Here is a 15875-nt window from a genome sequence, read left to right as displayed (position 1 = left end):
GGATTACACCTCAACATAAAGAACAGAAATCCTCACAACTGGACCAATAAGCAACATCATGATAACGGAGAAAAGATTGAAGCTGTCAAGGATTTCATTTTTCTTGGATCCACAGTCAACACCCATGGAAGCAGCAGTCAAGAAATCAAAGGACGCATTGCATTGGGTAAATCTGCTGCAAAATACCTCTTTAAAGTGTTGAAAAGCAAAGATGTCACCTTGAAGACTAAGGTGCGCCTGACCCAAGCCATGGTGTTTTCAATCGCCTCATAGGCATGTGAAAGTGCGACAATGAATAAGGAAGACCAGAGAAGAATCGATGCATTTGAATTGTGGTGTTGGTGAAGAATATTGAACATACCATGGACTGGCAGAAGAACGAACAAGTCTGTCTTGGAAGAAGTACAGCCAGAGTGCTCCTTAGAAGCAAAGGTGGCGAGACTATGTCTCACATACTTTGGACACGTCATCAGGAGGGAAAAGTCCCTGGAGAAGGACATCATGCTTGGTAAAGTAGAGGGTCAGTGAAAAAGAGGAAGAACCTCAATGAAATGGACTGACACAGTGGCTGCAACAATGGGCTCAAGCATAACAATGATTGGGAGCATGACGCAGGACTGGACAGTGTTTTGTTCTGTTGTGCGTAGGGTCGCTATGAGTTGGAACTGACTCAACGACACCTAACAAGAAGAACAACATTGTATTGTATTGCAGTGTTGTATTGTAGTACTGTATTGTGTCGTAGTGTATTGTAGTATTATAGTATTGGAGCCCTGGTGGTGCAGTAGTAAGAGCTACGGCTGCTAACCGAAAGGTCAGCAGTTTGAATCCACGGGGCGCTCCTTGGAAACCCTATGGGGCAGTTCTATTCTGTCCTATGGGGTCACTATGAGTCGGAATCGACTCCATGGCAATGGGCTTTTTGATTGTTTTATTATACTATTGTGTTGTAGTCTTGTATAGTATTGTAGTCTAGTGTTGTAGTCTTGTGTTGTACTGTAGTATTGTAGTGTTGTAGTACTGTAGTGTTGCGTTGTAGTGTGGCATTGTATTGTCCTGTAGTGTTGTGTTGTGGTATTGTACTGTATTCTAGTGTTGTAGTATTACAGTGTAGCATGGTACTGTAGTGTTACAGTGTAGCCTTGGACTGTAGTGTTACAGTGCACCATTGGACTGTAGTATTACAGTGTGGAATTGGACCGTGGCATTACACTGTAGCATTGTGCTGTAGTATTACAGTGTAGCATTGGACCGTAGCATTACAGTGTAGCACTGGACTGTAGTATCACAATGTAGCATTGGACTGTAGCAATAAATTATAGCATTGTGCTGTAGTATTACAGTGTACCATTGGACTGTGGTGTTACTGTGTAGCATTGGACCGTAGTATTACAGTGTAGCATTGTGCTGGACCGTAGTATTACAGTGTAGCATTGTGCTGGACCGCAGTATTACAGTGTAGCATTGTGCTGTAGTATTACAGTGTAGCATTGGACTGTGGTATTACTGTGTAGCATTGGACTATAGTATTACAGTGTAGCGTTAGACTGTGGTATCACTGTGTAGCATTGGACTGTCATACTAGGAAACATCAGTAAGACTGTAGCTGACTCCGCCTCCTATTTATGCTTCTCCTTACACGCTCCCTGTGTTTTAAGAAAACAAGATGGTGGGTGTCAAGTGTCGCCCGCCAGCAAACATCTGTAGAATGCAGAGCACTTACTCGGTCGAGTGGTCATGAAGTATGAGGGTGGAGGGAGAGTGAGTGCCACCCCCTCCACCCCACGAGCCCCCTCAGGAGCGTGACCTTGGTGTCTTGTCCACCCCACAGTGGCCGATCAGGCCTTCGTCACACTGGCCACCAATGATGTCTACTGCCAGGGAGCGCTGGTCCTGGGACAGTCACTGAGGAACCACAGGGCGACCAGGAGGCTGGTGGTGCTAATTACACCTCAGGTGTCCCACCTGCTCAGGTAAGATGCCGGATGTCCTCAGCTGGCTCCTCCCCTGCTGGAAGTTCCCCTAACATTCTAGGAAGTGCCAGGGATTGTCCTGAATGTCTGGACTGGCCACCTTAAAAAAAAAAAAAATCAGTATGTCTATCTTTCTAAAACTCACTGATGGTTATAGATTGCTTATATTGACTCTGACTAAAAGAAGGTAAGTAGATGGATCAACAAATATCCACTAATTGTATTTTCCTGATTCTGTATAAATGTAAAGAATAAGTAAGTAGGAAAAAAAAATCAGTACATCACTCCTGTTTATTGCCAAATAATATTCGATCGTATGAATGGAGCACAGTTTGTTTATCCATTCATCCGTGGACAGGCGTTTGGGTGGTTTGCACGTTTTGGCTGTTACAAATGGCGCTGTTGTGAATCTTCTTGTACATGTTTTTGTGGACATGTTTTATGCTCCGGAGTACATGCTCTGAAATGGAGTGGCTGGGTCATACAGTAACTCAGTGGGCTCAAGCATAACGATTGTGAGGATGGCGCAGGACCAGGTAGTGTTTCGTTCTGTTATACATCAGGTCACTATGAGTCAGAACAGACTCGACACCACCTCATAAAAACAACAAGGGTAACTCAATGCTTCACATTGATAGGGAGTGCCAGGCTGTTTTCTGAGAGACTTTTCTCAAAGGCCTGAGTGGCCTGCAATCATGGTAGATGTCAGACATTTGCACAGTGCCCTAAAATCATTCCTAAAGTACAGGGATTTATCACAGAATGCATAAAAATGATATTTTTGTACAGTTACTGTTCATTTTCTTAACTACAGAGATTGAAAAGCCAGTGTTTTGACGGTCGCCGAAGGACAAATATTATATGATCTTACTTACATGAAATAAGCAAATATATAGAGACCAAAGCTTATTGTTGGTTACCAACGGTGGGAGGGAGGGGGAAGGGGGGTTTGTGCTCAGTGGGCACAGAGTCTGTGTTCATGGTGGTGGAATGACTTGGAGAAGAAGAGCGAGCCTGGGCGCACACCTTGACCGCTGTGAGCCACGTCACTGAATCGTACACGTGGACACTGTTAAATCGCTGTATGTTTGGTTGTGAGTATTTTCACCTGAATTAAAAAAAAAAAAAAAAAAAGCCAATGTTTTGAGAACAAAACAACTTTGAGAGGCAGTTACTGTAAACAAAGTGAAAGACTTCAGGAAGCCTGGAAGTCCTGTAACTTCACAGCTGGCTCTGTGGGCTCTCTCGGGGTTTGAAGGTCCCTGCTTCCTCCATGTATACGGCAACTGACTGGGCTTTTCGCTATAAAGCTGTGTGTTTGTGTCCGTATTTCATGAGTTACCAGGAGCTCTGCTGGCGCAGTGGGTAAGCGCTCGGCTGCTAACCGGAAAGGTCCGCAGTTCAAACCCACCAGCTGCTCCTCGGGAGAAAGATGTGGCAGTCTGCTTCCACTTTGTCCTATAGAGTCATTATGAGTTGGAATCCGACTCCATGGCAATGGGTTTTATACAAGATAAATAGGAGCCCTGGTGGCCATGAAGTGAAAGCTGATAAGGCTTCCTTCCCTCTCTCTCCTCCTGCAGCTCTTCCTTCTCCTCCTTAGCCACTGTGCCCCCAGGGCTTCTCCCGTAAAGATCACAGCCAAAGAGACCTTGCGGGCCGGTTCCACCCTGTCCCCTAGGGTCGCTATGAGCCGGAATCGACCCGATGGCAATGGGTTTGGTTTTGTTTGTTTGTTCTTTGGTGTTATATGTAAAAATAAAAGGCAAACAGTAAACTGGGGAACATATTCATAATGTGGTTGTTAGTCCCCGTGGAGTCGATTCAGACTCATGGCATCCCCACGAGTGTCAGAGTAGAGCTGCGTCCCATAGGGTTCTCAGTGGCTGATTTTTTGCAAGTAGATCACTGGGCCTTTCTTCTGAGGTACGTCTGGGTGGACTCAGATCTCCAACCTTTTCTTAGCAGCCAAGCACATGTGTAACTGTGCCCCCAGGGACTCCGTTGTTCGCATACAAGTTAGCAATATATTGAATATGGTAAATATACGGTGTATGTGTATATATATATATGAGGAGCCTTGGTGGCACAGTGGTTAAGCGCTCGGTTGCGAACTCCAAGGTCGGCAATTCGAACGTACTAGCCACTCCACAGGAGGAAAATGCGGCGGTCGGCTTTACAGATTACAGCCTAGGAAACCCTATGGGGCAGTTCTCCTCTGTCCTATAGTGTCACTGTGAGTTGGAATTGACTCCACGGCAATGGGTCATAGGCGTGACTGAATATACACGAATACTTCCTCCAATAGCACAACCGAGTAGATGCTGCTGAGATTATAGGTACCAAAATACAAGTCCAGGAGAGGAAAGGTTTTCTGTCCTCAATAAACCCAAGCAAATGAGTGCATGAGTACCAGTAACCAGTTGTCAGTGAAGTCGACTCTGACTCATGGCGACCCCACGTGCGTCAGAGTAGAACTGTGCTCCATAGGGTTTTCAATGGCTGGTTTTTTTGAAAATAGATTGCCAGGCCTGTCTTCCAAGGCGCCTCTGGGGGGATTCAAACTGATAACCTTTCAGTTAGTAGTCAGGAGCTTAACCATTCACGCCACCCAGGGACTCCTAAATATATGGTGGGCAGGGGGGTGCTTACTGTCCATAATCTACAGAGAACGGTTACAAACACCAGGAAAAGACGGGCGAACGAAGACAGCAAGGGGTAGAGGGCATGAATCATCATCAATCCTAGCTCAGCGTCAGCAGCAACTGAACTCACCAATCACACAGTATCTCAGGAATGTTTTCCACCAGTCAGTCTGGCAAATATTTCTTTAAATGTTGTGTCTTGGAGCCAGGCTTCTACGTAGACACCAAGTGATGTGGTTAGACTTGAACTATGTTGGCTCCCAAACCCATTTTCTCATAAACTATTCCAGTAAATGGATCTTTAATTGTGTTTCCTCTTGCCCGAGATGAACCCTTCGGGCCCCAAAGAGAAAGAAAAGAGAAGAGAATTCATCTAGCCGCAGTGAACACCCTCGTGGGCCTCCAAATTCAGACCAGAGACTCCAGGGGCCCGGGGTAGGGAAAGGTGCCCTGCCAGAGGGTGCTTGTCTTGGGGGCTCTACTGGGGTCTGCCTTCTGTCCATCCGGCCATCCCACGTCTTAATTTCCTAGGACCACTGTGACAGAAACACCACAAGTGGGTGGCTTTCAAGAACAGGAATTTATTTATTTATTTATTTTTTCACAGTTGTGGAGGCTAAAAGTCCAAATCGGGGCTCCGGCCATGTGGATTCCTTCTGTGAGTCTCTCTCCTTGTGACTGGCGTCTGCCCACAATCCTTGGCGTTCCTTTGCTCCTAGACGGGTCCTCACGTGGCATCTGTCTTCCCACTCTGTGTGTGTCTCTGTGTCTACTCTGCTCTTTTAATGAGACACCACGCAGAAGGGATCAGGTTTAGCCCCCAGCCTGCTCTGCTAGTCCCTGGGTGGAGCAAATGATTAAGCTCGGGGCTAATAACTGACAGGTTGGTGGTTCAAACGCACCCAGAGGTATCTCGGAAGCAAGGCCTGGCGATCTGATTCTGAAAGATCACAGTTTTGAAAACCCTGGGGAGCACAGTTCTACTCTGCACACATGGGGTCACCATGAGTCAGAGTCAACCCGGTGGCGACTAACGACCACACCAGTCCGGTGTGACCTCATCAACATAACAGTTCTGTTGTTAGTTGCCCCGGGGTCCGTTCAGACGCACGGCGCCCCGTGTGTTACAGAGTAGAACTGTGCTCCATAGGATTTTCTTGGCTGTAATCTTTACGGAAGCAGATCACCAGGCCTTTCTTTCAAGGCACCACTGGGTGGATTTGAACCACCAACTTTTAGGTTAGCAGTAGAGCACAAAACCTTTGCAGTACACAGGAACCTAACATAGTCATTGTTGCTGTCGTTAGGTGCCGTCAAGTTGGTTCCAATTCATAGCAACCTGTGTACAACACAGAACAAAACACTGCCCGGTCCTGGGCCGTCCTCACCATCGTTGTTATGCTCAAGCCCATTATTGCAGCCACTGTGTCAGTCCATCTCATTGAGGGTCTTCCTCTTTTTTTTTCGCTGACCCTCTGCTTTACCAGGCATGATGTCCTTCTCCAAAGTATGTGAGGTGAAGTCTTGTCATCCTCACTTCTAAGGAGCACTCTGGCTGTACTTCTTCCAAGACGGGTTTGTTCCTTCTTCTGTCAATCCATGGTAACAAGATGCATCACAGTGCATTTCCTTGTAAAACAATGGAAATACTGCCCTTTCTACCGGAGAGAGCTTCCGACTCACAGCAGCCTCGTGTACAACAGAACAAAACACTAGCCCGGTCCTGCACCTTCCTCACAATCATTGTTATGCTCGAGCCCATTGTTGCAGCCACTGTGTCAATCCATCTCGTTGAAGGTCTTCCTCGTTTTTGCTGACCCTCTGCTTTACCAGGCATGATGTCCTTCTCCAGGGACTGGTCCCTCCTGATAACATGTCCAAAGTATGTAAGATGTAGTCTCGCTATCCTTGCTTCTAAGCAGCATTCTGGCTGGACTTCTTCCAAGACAGATTTGTTCGTTCTTCTGGCAGTCCACGGTATATTCAATATTCTTCGCCAGCGCCACAATTCAAAGGCATCAGTTCTTCTTTGGTCTTTCTTATTTATTGATCAGCTTTCACATGCATGTGAGGCAATTGAAAATATCATGGCTTGAGTCAGGCCCACCTTAGTCCTCAGAGATAATAATAATAATAGAAACCCCCTGCTTCCACACAGGATTACATCCATAGGTACAGAGGCCAGGACTTGAGTACATATTTTTGAGGGACAGGACATAATTCAATTCACAACAGTGGAGTAATTATGTTCTCTTATAGAACTGTCAGGATTAAGCCAAAACAACCCAGAAAAACATATCTGATTCTCTCTCGGGTTCTTGTCTCCTTAGGGTGTCGATGTTTGTTTTTTTAAGCCTTGAGGTCTACACGAGGAACCAATTTTTCAGTGCTCAGCTGCTAACTGAAAGGTTAATGGTTGAACCCACCCAGCGGCTCCACAGGAGAAAGACCTGGTGATCTGCTCTGGTAAAGATTACCCAACCGGGCAGTTCTCCTCTGTCACATGGGGTCACTAGGAGTTGCAGTCAACCTGACGGCACCCAACAACAAAAATAGTAACTTGGTCTACTCAAGACATAGGCCCTCACAGAGGAACTGTAAAATATTTAAAAACAATGTGTTATGGAAATACTGGGAAGAGTGAAATGTGGCGACACTGGTTTAACCTTTATATGACCTATTCTGTATGTGACGGGGCAGTGGTGGTTCAGTGGTGGGATTCTCGCCTTCCGTGCAGGAGGCCCCGGTTCAATTCCCGGCCAATCCACCTCATGCGCAGCCACCACCTGTCTGTCAGTGGAGGCTTCCGTATTGCTTTGATGCTGAACAGATTTCAGCGGAGCTTCCAGAGTAAGACAAGGAAGAAAGTCCTGGCGATCTACTTCTGAAAATCAGCCAGTGAAAACCCTACAGATCACAACATTCAGATCTGCACTGATTATGGTGATGATGCAGGATGGGCATCGTTTTGTTCCATTGTGTATAGGGTCACTGTAAGTCGGGGGGCTGACTTGACCATAGCCAACAACAACAAGATATACTCACTGATCCCCGGACACCCTGCTAACTCAGAACTGAAGCCACTCCCAGAGTCCACCTTTCAGCCAAGGATCAGACAGGCCTGTAAAACAAACAATAACACACGTGAGGAGCGTGCTTCTTAGATCAACCAAGTATGTGAGATCAAATGGGCAACACCTGCCCAAAAGCAAGACAAGAAGGCAGGAAGGGACAGGAAAACTGGACAAATGGACACGGGGAACCCTGGGTAGAAAGAGTGCTGACACATTGTGGGGATTGCAACCTATGTCACAAAACAATGTGTATATACATTTTTGAATGAGAAGGTAATTTGCACTGTGAACTTTCACCTAAAGCACAGTAAAATTTTTTTTAAAAAAGAGGTAGATCCTCAAAGAGAACATTAAAATATTCAGAAATAACTCCACAGAAATGCTGGAGGAGTTAAAACTTGCAGGTCTGGTTTAGCCTTTGAATGACCTTAATTACGTATGTGACATACTGGTTGGGAGGGTTGACTGAAGGTGGCCTCTGATACTCACTCATGCCCGTAGACAACACGCAGTGGCTGCTGACCAGAAATGACCAGGGATGTGGGTCGCAAAGACTACCACTCTCCCAGGCTCTGGAACAAGTGTGGGGCGGGGTATCCTTTCTGCCGTGAAGCAAACCCACATACTCCATGTGCCAGACGCTTTGAGCAAATTGCATTCATGAAACTTAATTCTACTTCCAGGGATTTAAGCAGAGCTGACCAGCAGGATTGTAGAACATCGATCACAGTGTTATTTGTACTGAAGCAGGATGCTGTTTCACTCGGCCTCCCTGGATCTTTATACAACCGTGGAGATGCCACAAATTCCAGGAATGACTGAGCAGGAAGCAGGGGGCATTGGTGGTGGGATACATGGAATACTTTCTTAGAGATAGGGTGAACTTGGAAACCATGCCTTTGAAAACAACACAGAAGTGTGAAGCACAAGAGCAAAGCTAAGGGATATTACAAAAAATAGACCCAGGAGCTCCAGCATCTGTCTAATGGAAGCTTCAGGAAGAAAGAGAAGCAGAGGGAACGGAGTAGAGAAGAGATCTCATGTAGTATATCGGCTCTGAGAAAGGATTTGAGGCCGAGTGTTCCTGATGGTTGAGCAGAATGAACAAAGAAAGCCCAAACTTGGTTAGAAAGTGGTGACGTTTCAGAGCCCCAAGGATAAAGAAAATGTCCCAGATGCCATTCAGGATCAGTCTGGGTTGACAAAGTTGATGTCTCAAAGTTCTGGCGCAACATAAGTTTGAAAAGAGGCTTCTGTATTCAGCCAAATTCGCATGTTTTGAAAGCAAAATGAAGAAATTTTAAATATGCAAAAATAAAAAAAAAATTTACTCCCCGTTGACCTTTGAGAGAAAATTACTTTAGGATATACTCAAGCAAAATGAAATACTAATCAAGAAAGGAAGAAACAGTGCTAAATAAATGAGTAAAACTTTGAGTTAGGTCTAAATGCTGATTTATCTTATCAGTCTGTTGTTGTGTGCCGTCGAGTCGATTCCAACTCATAGCAACCCTATAAGACAGAGAAGAACTGCCCCATAGGGTTTCCAAGGCTGTAAATCTTTACGCAGCAGGTCACCAGGTCTTTCTCCCTCAGAGCGGCTGGTGCGTTCAAACTGCCAACCTTTCAGTGAGCAGCTGAGTACTTAACCACTGCGCCACCAGGATTCCTTTCTAATCAGCCTAAACAGAAATCGCAGTGGAAGTCTGTTAGTTTCTACCTCCTCAGCGCTCATGCCTCTCTACCCACCTGTTTTTCAGAGGGAATGTACCCTCTGCATTAACCCTCTGCATCATCCAAGAACTTCTATCGCCATTGAGTCAACTCTGACTCATGGTGACCCCATGTGTGGACACTGGGTGGTGCAAATGGTGAACACACTCGGCTGCTAACCAAAAGGTTGGAAGTTTGATTCTACCCAGAGACAACTTGGAAGAAAGGCTTGACAATCTCCTTCTGAAAAATCAGCCACTGAGAACCCTATTGTCATGGACTGAATTGTGTTCCGCCAGAATGTTTATCAGTTTGGCTAGGCCATGATTCCTGGTATTGTGTAATTGTCCACCATTTTGTCATCTGATGTGATTATCGTATGTGTTGTAAATCCTAATCTCTATGATATCAATGAGGCAGGATTAGTGGCAGTTATGTTAATGAGGCAGAACTCAATCTTTAAGATTAGATTGTGTCTTAAGCCAATCTCTTTTGAGATATAAAAGAGAGAAGGGAGCAGAGAGACATGGGGACCTCATACCACCAAGAAAGCAGTGCCGTGAGCAGAGTGCATCCTTTGGACCTGAGGTTCCCTGTGCTGAGAAGCTGCTAGACCAGAGGAAGACTGATGATGAGGACCTTCTCCCAGAGCCAACAGAGAGAGAGAGACTTCCCCTGGCGTGGCACCCTGAGTTTGGACTTGCAGCCTCCTAGACTGTGAGAGAATAAATTTCTCTTTGTCAAAGCCATCCACTTGTGGTATTTCTGTTAGAGCATCGCTAGGTAACTAAGACCCACATGGAGCACAGCTGTACTCTGACACACATGGGGGCGCCATGAGTCAGAATCTCAACACAGTTCTGTTGAGTTTGTCTTGTTTTTCAAGTTTTCGTAAGCGCTGAGCATGAGTGAAAAGTTCTAAGACAACCGTGTGTGGAAAACAAACCCCGAACATGGCAACCATGTTGAGTGTTATGGTGTCTTAATCCCTAGAGCTGCTATAACAGACATACCACAAGGGGGTAGTTTTAACAAACAGAAATTTATTTTCTCACAGTTCAGGAGGCTGGAAGTCCTAATTCAGGGCCCCAGCTCTAGGGGAAGGCTCTCTGTCGGCTCTGGGGGAAGGTCCTTGTCTCTTTTCAGCTTCTGGTCCTCCGTTCCTTGCTGACCTCCACGTGGCATCTGTCTTCCCCCATCTCTGCTAGCTTCCGTGCCTAATCTGGTCTTTTCACATCTCAAAACTGATTGGCTTAACGCACACCCTACATTGATATGGCCTCATTCACATAACGAAGAAAACCCGATTCCCAAATGGCATTACATTCACCCATAAAAACCAAACCCACTGCTGTTGAGTCAATTATGACTCATGGAGACCCTATAGGACAGAGTAGAACTGCCCCATAGGGTTTCCAAGGAGCAGCTGGTGGATCCCAACTGCCAATCTTTTGGTTAACAGCCAAGCTCTTAACCACTGTACCGCCAGGTCTCCAATTAAAACCGTTTGAGTTGTTAAGTCAATTCCGACTCATAGTGACCCGACAGGACCGGGTAGAACTGCCCTGCAGGGTTTCCAAGGAGCGGCTGGTGGATTCCAACTGCTGACCTTTTGTTTAGCAGCCAAGGTCTTAACCACTGTGCCACCAAGGCTACCCACAGGTATAGGGGTTAGAATTTCTGACACATACTTTGGAGGGGACACTATTCAATCCGTAACAGGTGTGGGATTAAATCTGTGCTCCGTGTCTGTTGGCAGTGTCCCCCTGAAGAGGTGGGGTTGCCCCATGCACACTGTTCCCTAGCTCTGCCAGGATCTGCTGCATGTCTTCCCAGGGTCATCCTCTCAAAGGTGTTCGATGACGTCATCGAGGTGAACCTGATACACAGCGCAGACTACATCCACCTGGCCTTTCTGAAGAGACCTGAGCTCGGGGTCACTCTCACCAAGCTCCACTGCTGGACCCTCACCCATTACAGCAAGTGCGTCTTCCTGGACGCAGACACGCTGGTGAGTTCAGGGGGGATGGTGAGGACCAGAGGCTCCCCTTGCTAATGAACCTCTCTGTCTGAGTCATCTAGTGCTGCTGTAACAGAAAGACCACAAGTGGATGGTTTTAACAAACAGAAGTTTATTCTCTCACAGTCTAGGAGGCTACAAGTCCGAATTCGGGGCATCAGCTCCAGGGGAAGGCTTTCTCTCTCTGTCAGCTCTGGAGGAAGGTCCTTGTCATTAATCTTCCCCTGGTCTAGGAGCTTTTCAGCACAAGGACCCCGGGTCCAAATGACATGCTCCACTCCCGGCTCTTCTTTCTTAGTGGCAGAGGTCTCTCTTCTCTGCTCGCTTCTCTCTTTTATATCTCAAAAGAGACTGACTCAAGAGACAACCTAATCCTGTAGATTGAGTCCCACCTCATTAACATAGCTGCCTCGATGGCAGTGGGTTTCTAATCTTTATGGGAGCAGAGCGCCAGGTCTTTCTCCCTCAGAGCTGCTGGGTGGGTTTGAACCACCGACGTTTACGCTAACAGCCTAGCACTTAACTGTTGTGCCATCAAGGCTCCTTTCTGGATCTATGCTGCAGATAACTCAGAGTGATTTTTAGAAGGAGGGGCGGGGCTTTTCCAAGTGAACCGGATTGCCAAATTCAGAAGCACAGAAAGCAGAGACGGGAGCTGTGGCGTTTTGGTGATGGCGGCTAAGGACAGCGAGGCCAGTTGGGGACAGAAATGAACTCCACGGGTGTCTTAGCTGTGTGTGTTGTTTGTGGCCCAGTTAATTCTGACTCATAACGCCCCTACATGACAGAGGAGAACTGCCCTGTAGGGTTTCCCAGGAGCAGCTGGGGGATTCGAATTGCCAACCTTTTGGTTAGCAGCCTGAGCTCTTAACCACTGCGCCACCAGGGCTCTGACAGCTGTATAGTTGTACTGACTCGCTTCCTCTCTGTGGACGGCATTTACCTTTTCGTTGGTCACGTTGGCTGGATGGAGGATGGCATACTATTAAGAGAATTCCATGGAGGACCTTAAAAGCCTCAAGAAAGTAATTTAGTTTTGGAGACCGCGCTACTTCAATTGCTGAGTAAGCTGGAAACACTCTTACCCGCAAAGTTTTCTCCTTTGAGTCTAAACCCAAAAGTGTCACTCAAAAAATTGGGCACCTCCATGAACAACTGCCTCCTTTGCCATGAGACCAGAGGAACTGGATGGTGCCCGGCTACATTACTGAACCATTTTTTTAAAACATTTTATTCTGCTATAGGTGAATGTTTACAAAGCAAGTTAATTTCCCAATCAATAATTTTTAAAACTTTTATTGTATTTTAGTTGAAAGCTTACAGCGCAGATTAGTTTCTCATCCAAAAATGTATACACAAATTGTTTTGTGACATTGGTTGCAATCCCCGCAATGTGTCAGCACTCTCCCCCTTTCCTTTTCCACCCCGAGTTCCCCACATCCATTTGTCCAGGTTTCCTGTCCCTTCCTGCCTTCTTGTCTTTGCTTTTGGGCAGGTGTTGCCCACTGGGTCTCCTATACTTGACTGAACTAAGAAGCACATTCCTCCTTGTTTGTTTTATACGCCTGTCTAATCTTTGTCTGAAAGGTGGACTTCAGGAGTGGCTTCAGTTCTGAGTTAGCAGGGTGGCATTACTGAACATTTTGATCAAAGATTCTATAGGAGAATCCTGACCAAAAGGGGGCAGAGGGAATATAGCATAGAATTTCAAATTTTCATGGAATCCAGACTTTCTGGAGCCATTGAACCTGGTGACCCCCCCAAAACTATGACCCTGAGGAAATCTTTAAAGCTTGAACCAAAACTATCCCCTAGAGTCATCTTTGAACCAAGGAAGAATTTAGTCAAATTATAAAAGAGTGTCTGCTTTAATTAAGCATTATACTCTTTTAAAGAATTATGTATATGGGATCAAATTGACAATAGCAACTCAAAAGGCTAGATGAGAAGTTTAGGGGGCAGTGAGTTTAGGTTAACGGAGGTGGAATGACTTGGAACAGGGTAGTGAGAATGGTTGCACAACTTAAAGAACAGAATCAATGTCACTGAATGGTGCATGCAGAAACTGTTGAACTGGTGTGTTTTGCTGTGTCTATTTTCACTCAGTTAAAAAAAAAAATCCCCAAAATATTGATACTGGGTGACGAAAAAAAAAAAAAGAACTGGGCACGAGTTCCCACCCACCAGAACACTTGTCTGGCCCGCCGTAACCTCCCGTCTCATTTCTCACTTGTGTACCCGAGGTGGAGACATGTTGGGACAGGTTTCCTACATCTTTCTTCGCCAGGTGCTGTCCAATATCGACGAGCTGTTTGACAGGGGGGAGCTGTCCGCAGCCCCGGATCCCGGCTGGCCCGATTGCTTCAACAGTGGCGTATTTGTCTTCCAGCCTTCCCTCGAGACGCATAGCCGCCTGCTGCGACATGCCGCCGACCACGGCAGCTTCGATGGTAAACGAGGGACTCGGGGATTTGCAGCAGAGAATGGGCTGTTTGTCAGTCAGTACCCACCCCCTGCCGGCCCCCGTTTCCCCATGTCTTGTTTATCTAATGCTGCTGTAACAAAAAAATGCCACAGGTGGGTGGTTGTTACGAACAGCCATTTATTTCTCATAGCTCTGGAAGCGGAAAGTCCGAATTCAGGGCGTGGTTCCAGGCGGTTCTTGTTTATCTGTTCCAGCTTCTAGTGGCTACCGGCCATTCTTGGAGTGCCCAGGCGTGTAGGGGCATCCACTGTGTGTGTCTGTCTACGCACGGCGTCTTCTGCCCCCTGTGTGTGTCCCTGTGTCTAGTACACTCCTTTTATAACTCAGAAGTGATCAAGCTTGTGAAGAACCCTGCACTGTTATGACCTTGTTCACATAACAAAGAAAACTCTGTCTCCAAACAGAAGGCAGTGGTAGTTCAGTGGTAGAATTCTTGGCTTCTGTGTGGGAGACCCAGGTTCGATTCCCAGCTAATGTACCTCGTGCACGGCCACCACCCGTCTGTCAGTGGAGGCTTGCGTGTGGCTGTGATGCTGAACAGGTTTCAGTGGAGCTTCCAGACTGAGGCAGACTAGGAAGAAAGGCCTGGAGATCTATTTCTGAAAATCAGCCAGTGAAAACCCTATGGATCATAATGGTGCAATCTACAATCAGTTGTGGGAATGCTGCAGGACGGGGCTGTGTTTCATTCTGTTGTACATGGGGTTGCCACGAGTTGGGGCTGACTCAAAGGCAGCAACAACAACAGCAGCATATGAAATCATGGATGAATGTGTACAATCCCACCCTTAATTGCTACTAATAATGCAGGTTTGTTGCTGTTGGTTGATGTTGAGTCAGCTCTGACTCATGCTGACCCCGTATACAACAGAATGAAACGCTGCCCGGTCCTGGGCCGTCTTCCCCATCACTGGTATGTTCAAGTCCATTGCTGTGACCACTGTGTGTTTTGAGTGCCTTCCAACCTAGGGAATTCATCTTCCAGCACTGTTTCGGCCTATGCTTTGTTGTGATCCCTAGGGTTTTCATTGGCTGGTTTTTGGATGTAGATTGCCAGGCCTTTCTTCCGAGTCTTAGTCTGGAAGCTCTGCCGAAACTTGCCCACCGTGGGTGACCCTGCTGGTGTTTGAAATACTGGCGGCATAGCTGCCAGCATCCCAGCAGCGTGCAGGCCACCACAGTAGGACAGACTGACAGACGGGGGTGGTTCCCATCCTGTACTGGACTGTCTTAACCTATTATTGGTGTTCGTGAATGGTCCAGGTGCAGATCAAGGCTTACTGAACAGCTTCTTCAGTAGCTGGCCGACGGCAGACATCCACAAGCATCTGCCCTTTATTTACAACTTGAGCAGCAACGTGGCTTACACCTACGGCCCCGCCTTCAGACAGTGAGTCCTTGTGCCAAGCCCTCCCAGCCCTGCGCTGCCACTCAGCGCCCTTCCTCTCTCAGAGGACGCCAGCCTTCGCCACGTCCAGGGAATTTAGGTCGTCCTCCTGCGTTGCCCTTGTGGAGCATATTTGCTGGCGTTAGTTGCTGTCGAGTCGATTCCGAGTCACGGCTACTTTGTGTGTGCAGAGTAGAACTGCGCTCCACGGGGTTTCCAAGGCTATGACCTTTCGGAAGCAGATCGCCAGGCCTTTATTCTGAGGCGCCTCTGGGCGGACTCGAACCTCCAACCTTTCTGTTAGCAGTTGAGTGCTGAACCATTTGTACCACCCAGGACGACCTTAACAACAGTTTTGGCTATATTATCAAAAGGAGCCCTGGTGGTGCAGTGGTCAAAGCGCTCGGCTGCTACCCAGAAAGTCAGCATGTTGAACCCACTAGCCACTCTGAGGGAGAAAGATGTGGCACTCTGCTTCCCTAAAGATTACAGCCTTGGAAACCCTATGGGGCAGTTCCATCCTGTCCTGCAGGGTTGCTGTGAGTTAGAATCGACTTCACAGCCATGGTTTTATTTGT

The 15875-nt window shown here is 47.0% G+C and overlaps 1 protein-coding gene across 1 annotated transcript in view; it reads left to right on the top strand.

The window, feature by feature from the left end:
• The first annotated feature begins 13676 nt into the window (after positions 1 to 13676).
• The window catches only part of GYG2 (glycogenin 2), a 21475-nt gene continuing 19276 nt past the window's right edge, over positions 13677 to 15875 (top strand). Inside the window, exons 1-2 of the mRNA XM_023739479.1 lie at positions 13677 to 13875; positions 15174 to 15300. Of these exons, the coding sequence (XP_023595247.1) occupies positions 13677 to 13875; positions 15174 to 15300 (326 nt within the window). The remainder of the gene's footprint in view (positions 13876 to 15173; positions 15301 to 15875) is intronic.

The sequence above is a fragment of the Trichechus manatus genome, unplaced genomic scaffold, assembly GCF_000243295.1.
Source record: "Trichechus manatus latirostris isolate Lorelei unplaced genomic scaffold, TriManLat1.0 scaffold00134, whole genome shotgun sequence".
Classification (NCBI taxonomy): domain Eukaryota; kingdom Metazoa; phylum Chordata; class Mammalia; order Sirenia; family Trichechidae; genus Trichechus; species Trichechus manatus.
Note: the sequence above shows the minus strand (reverse complement) of the source record. Positions and strands in the feature narration are given on the sequence as shown.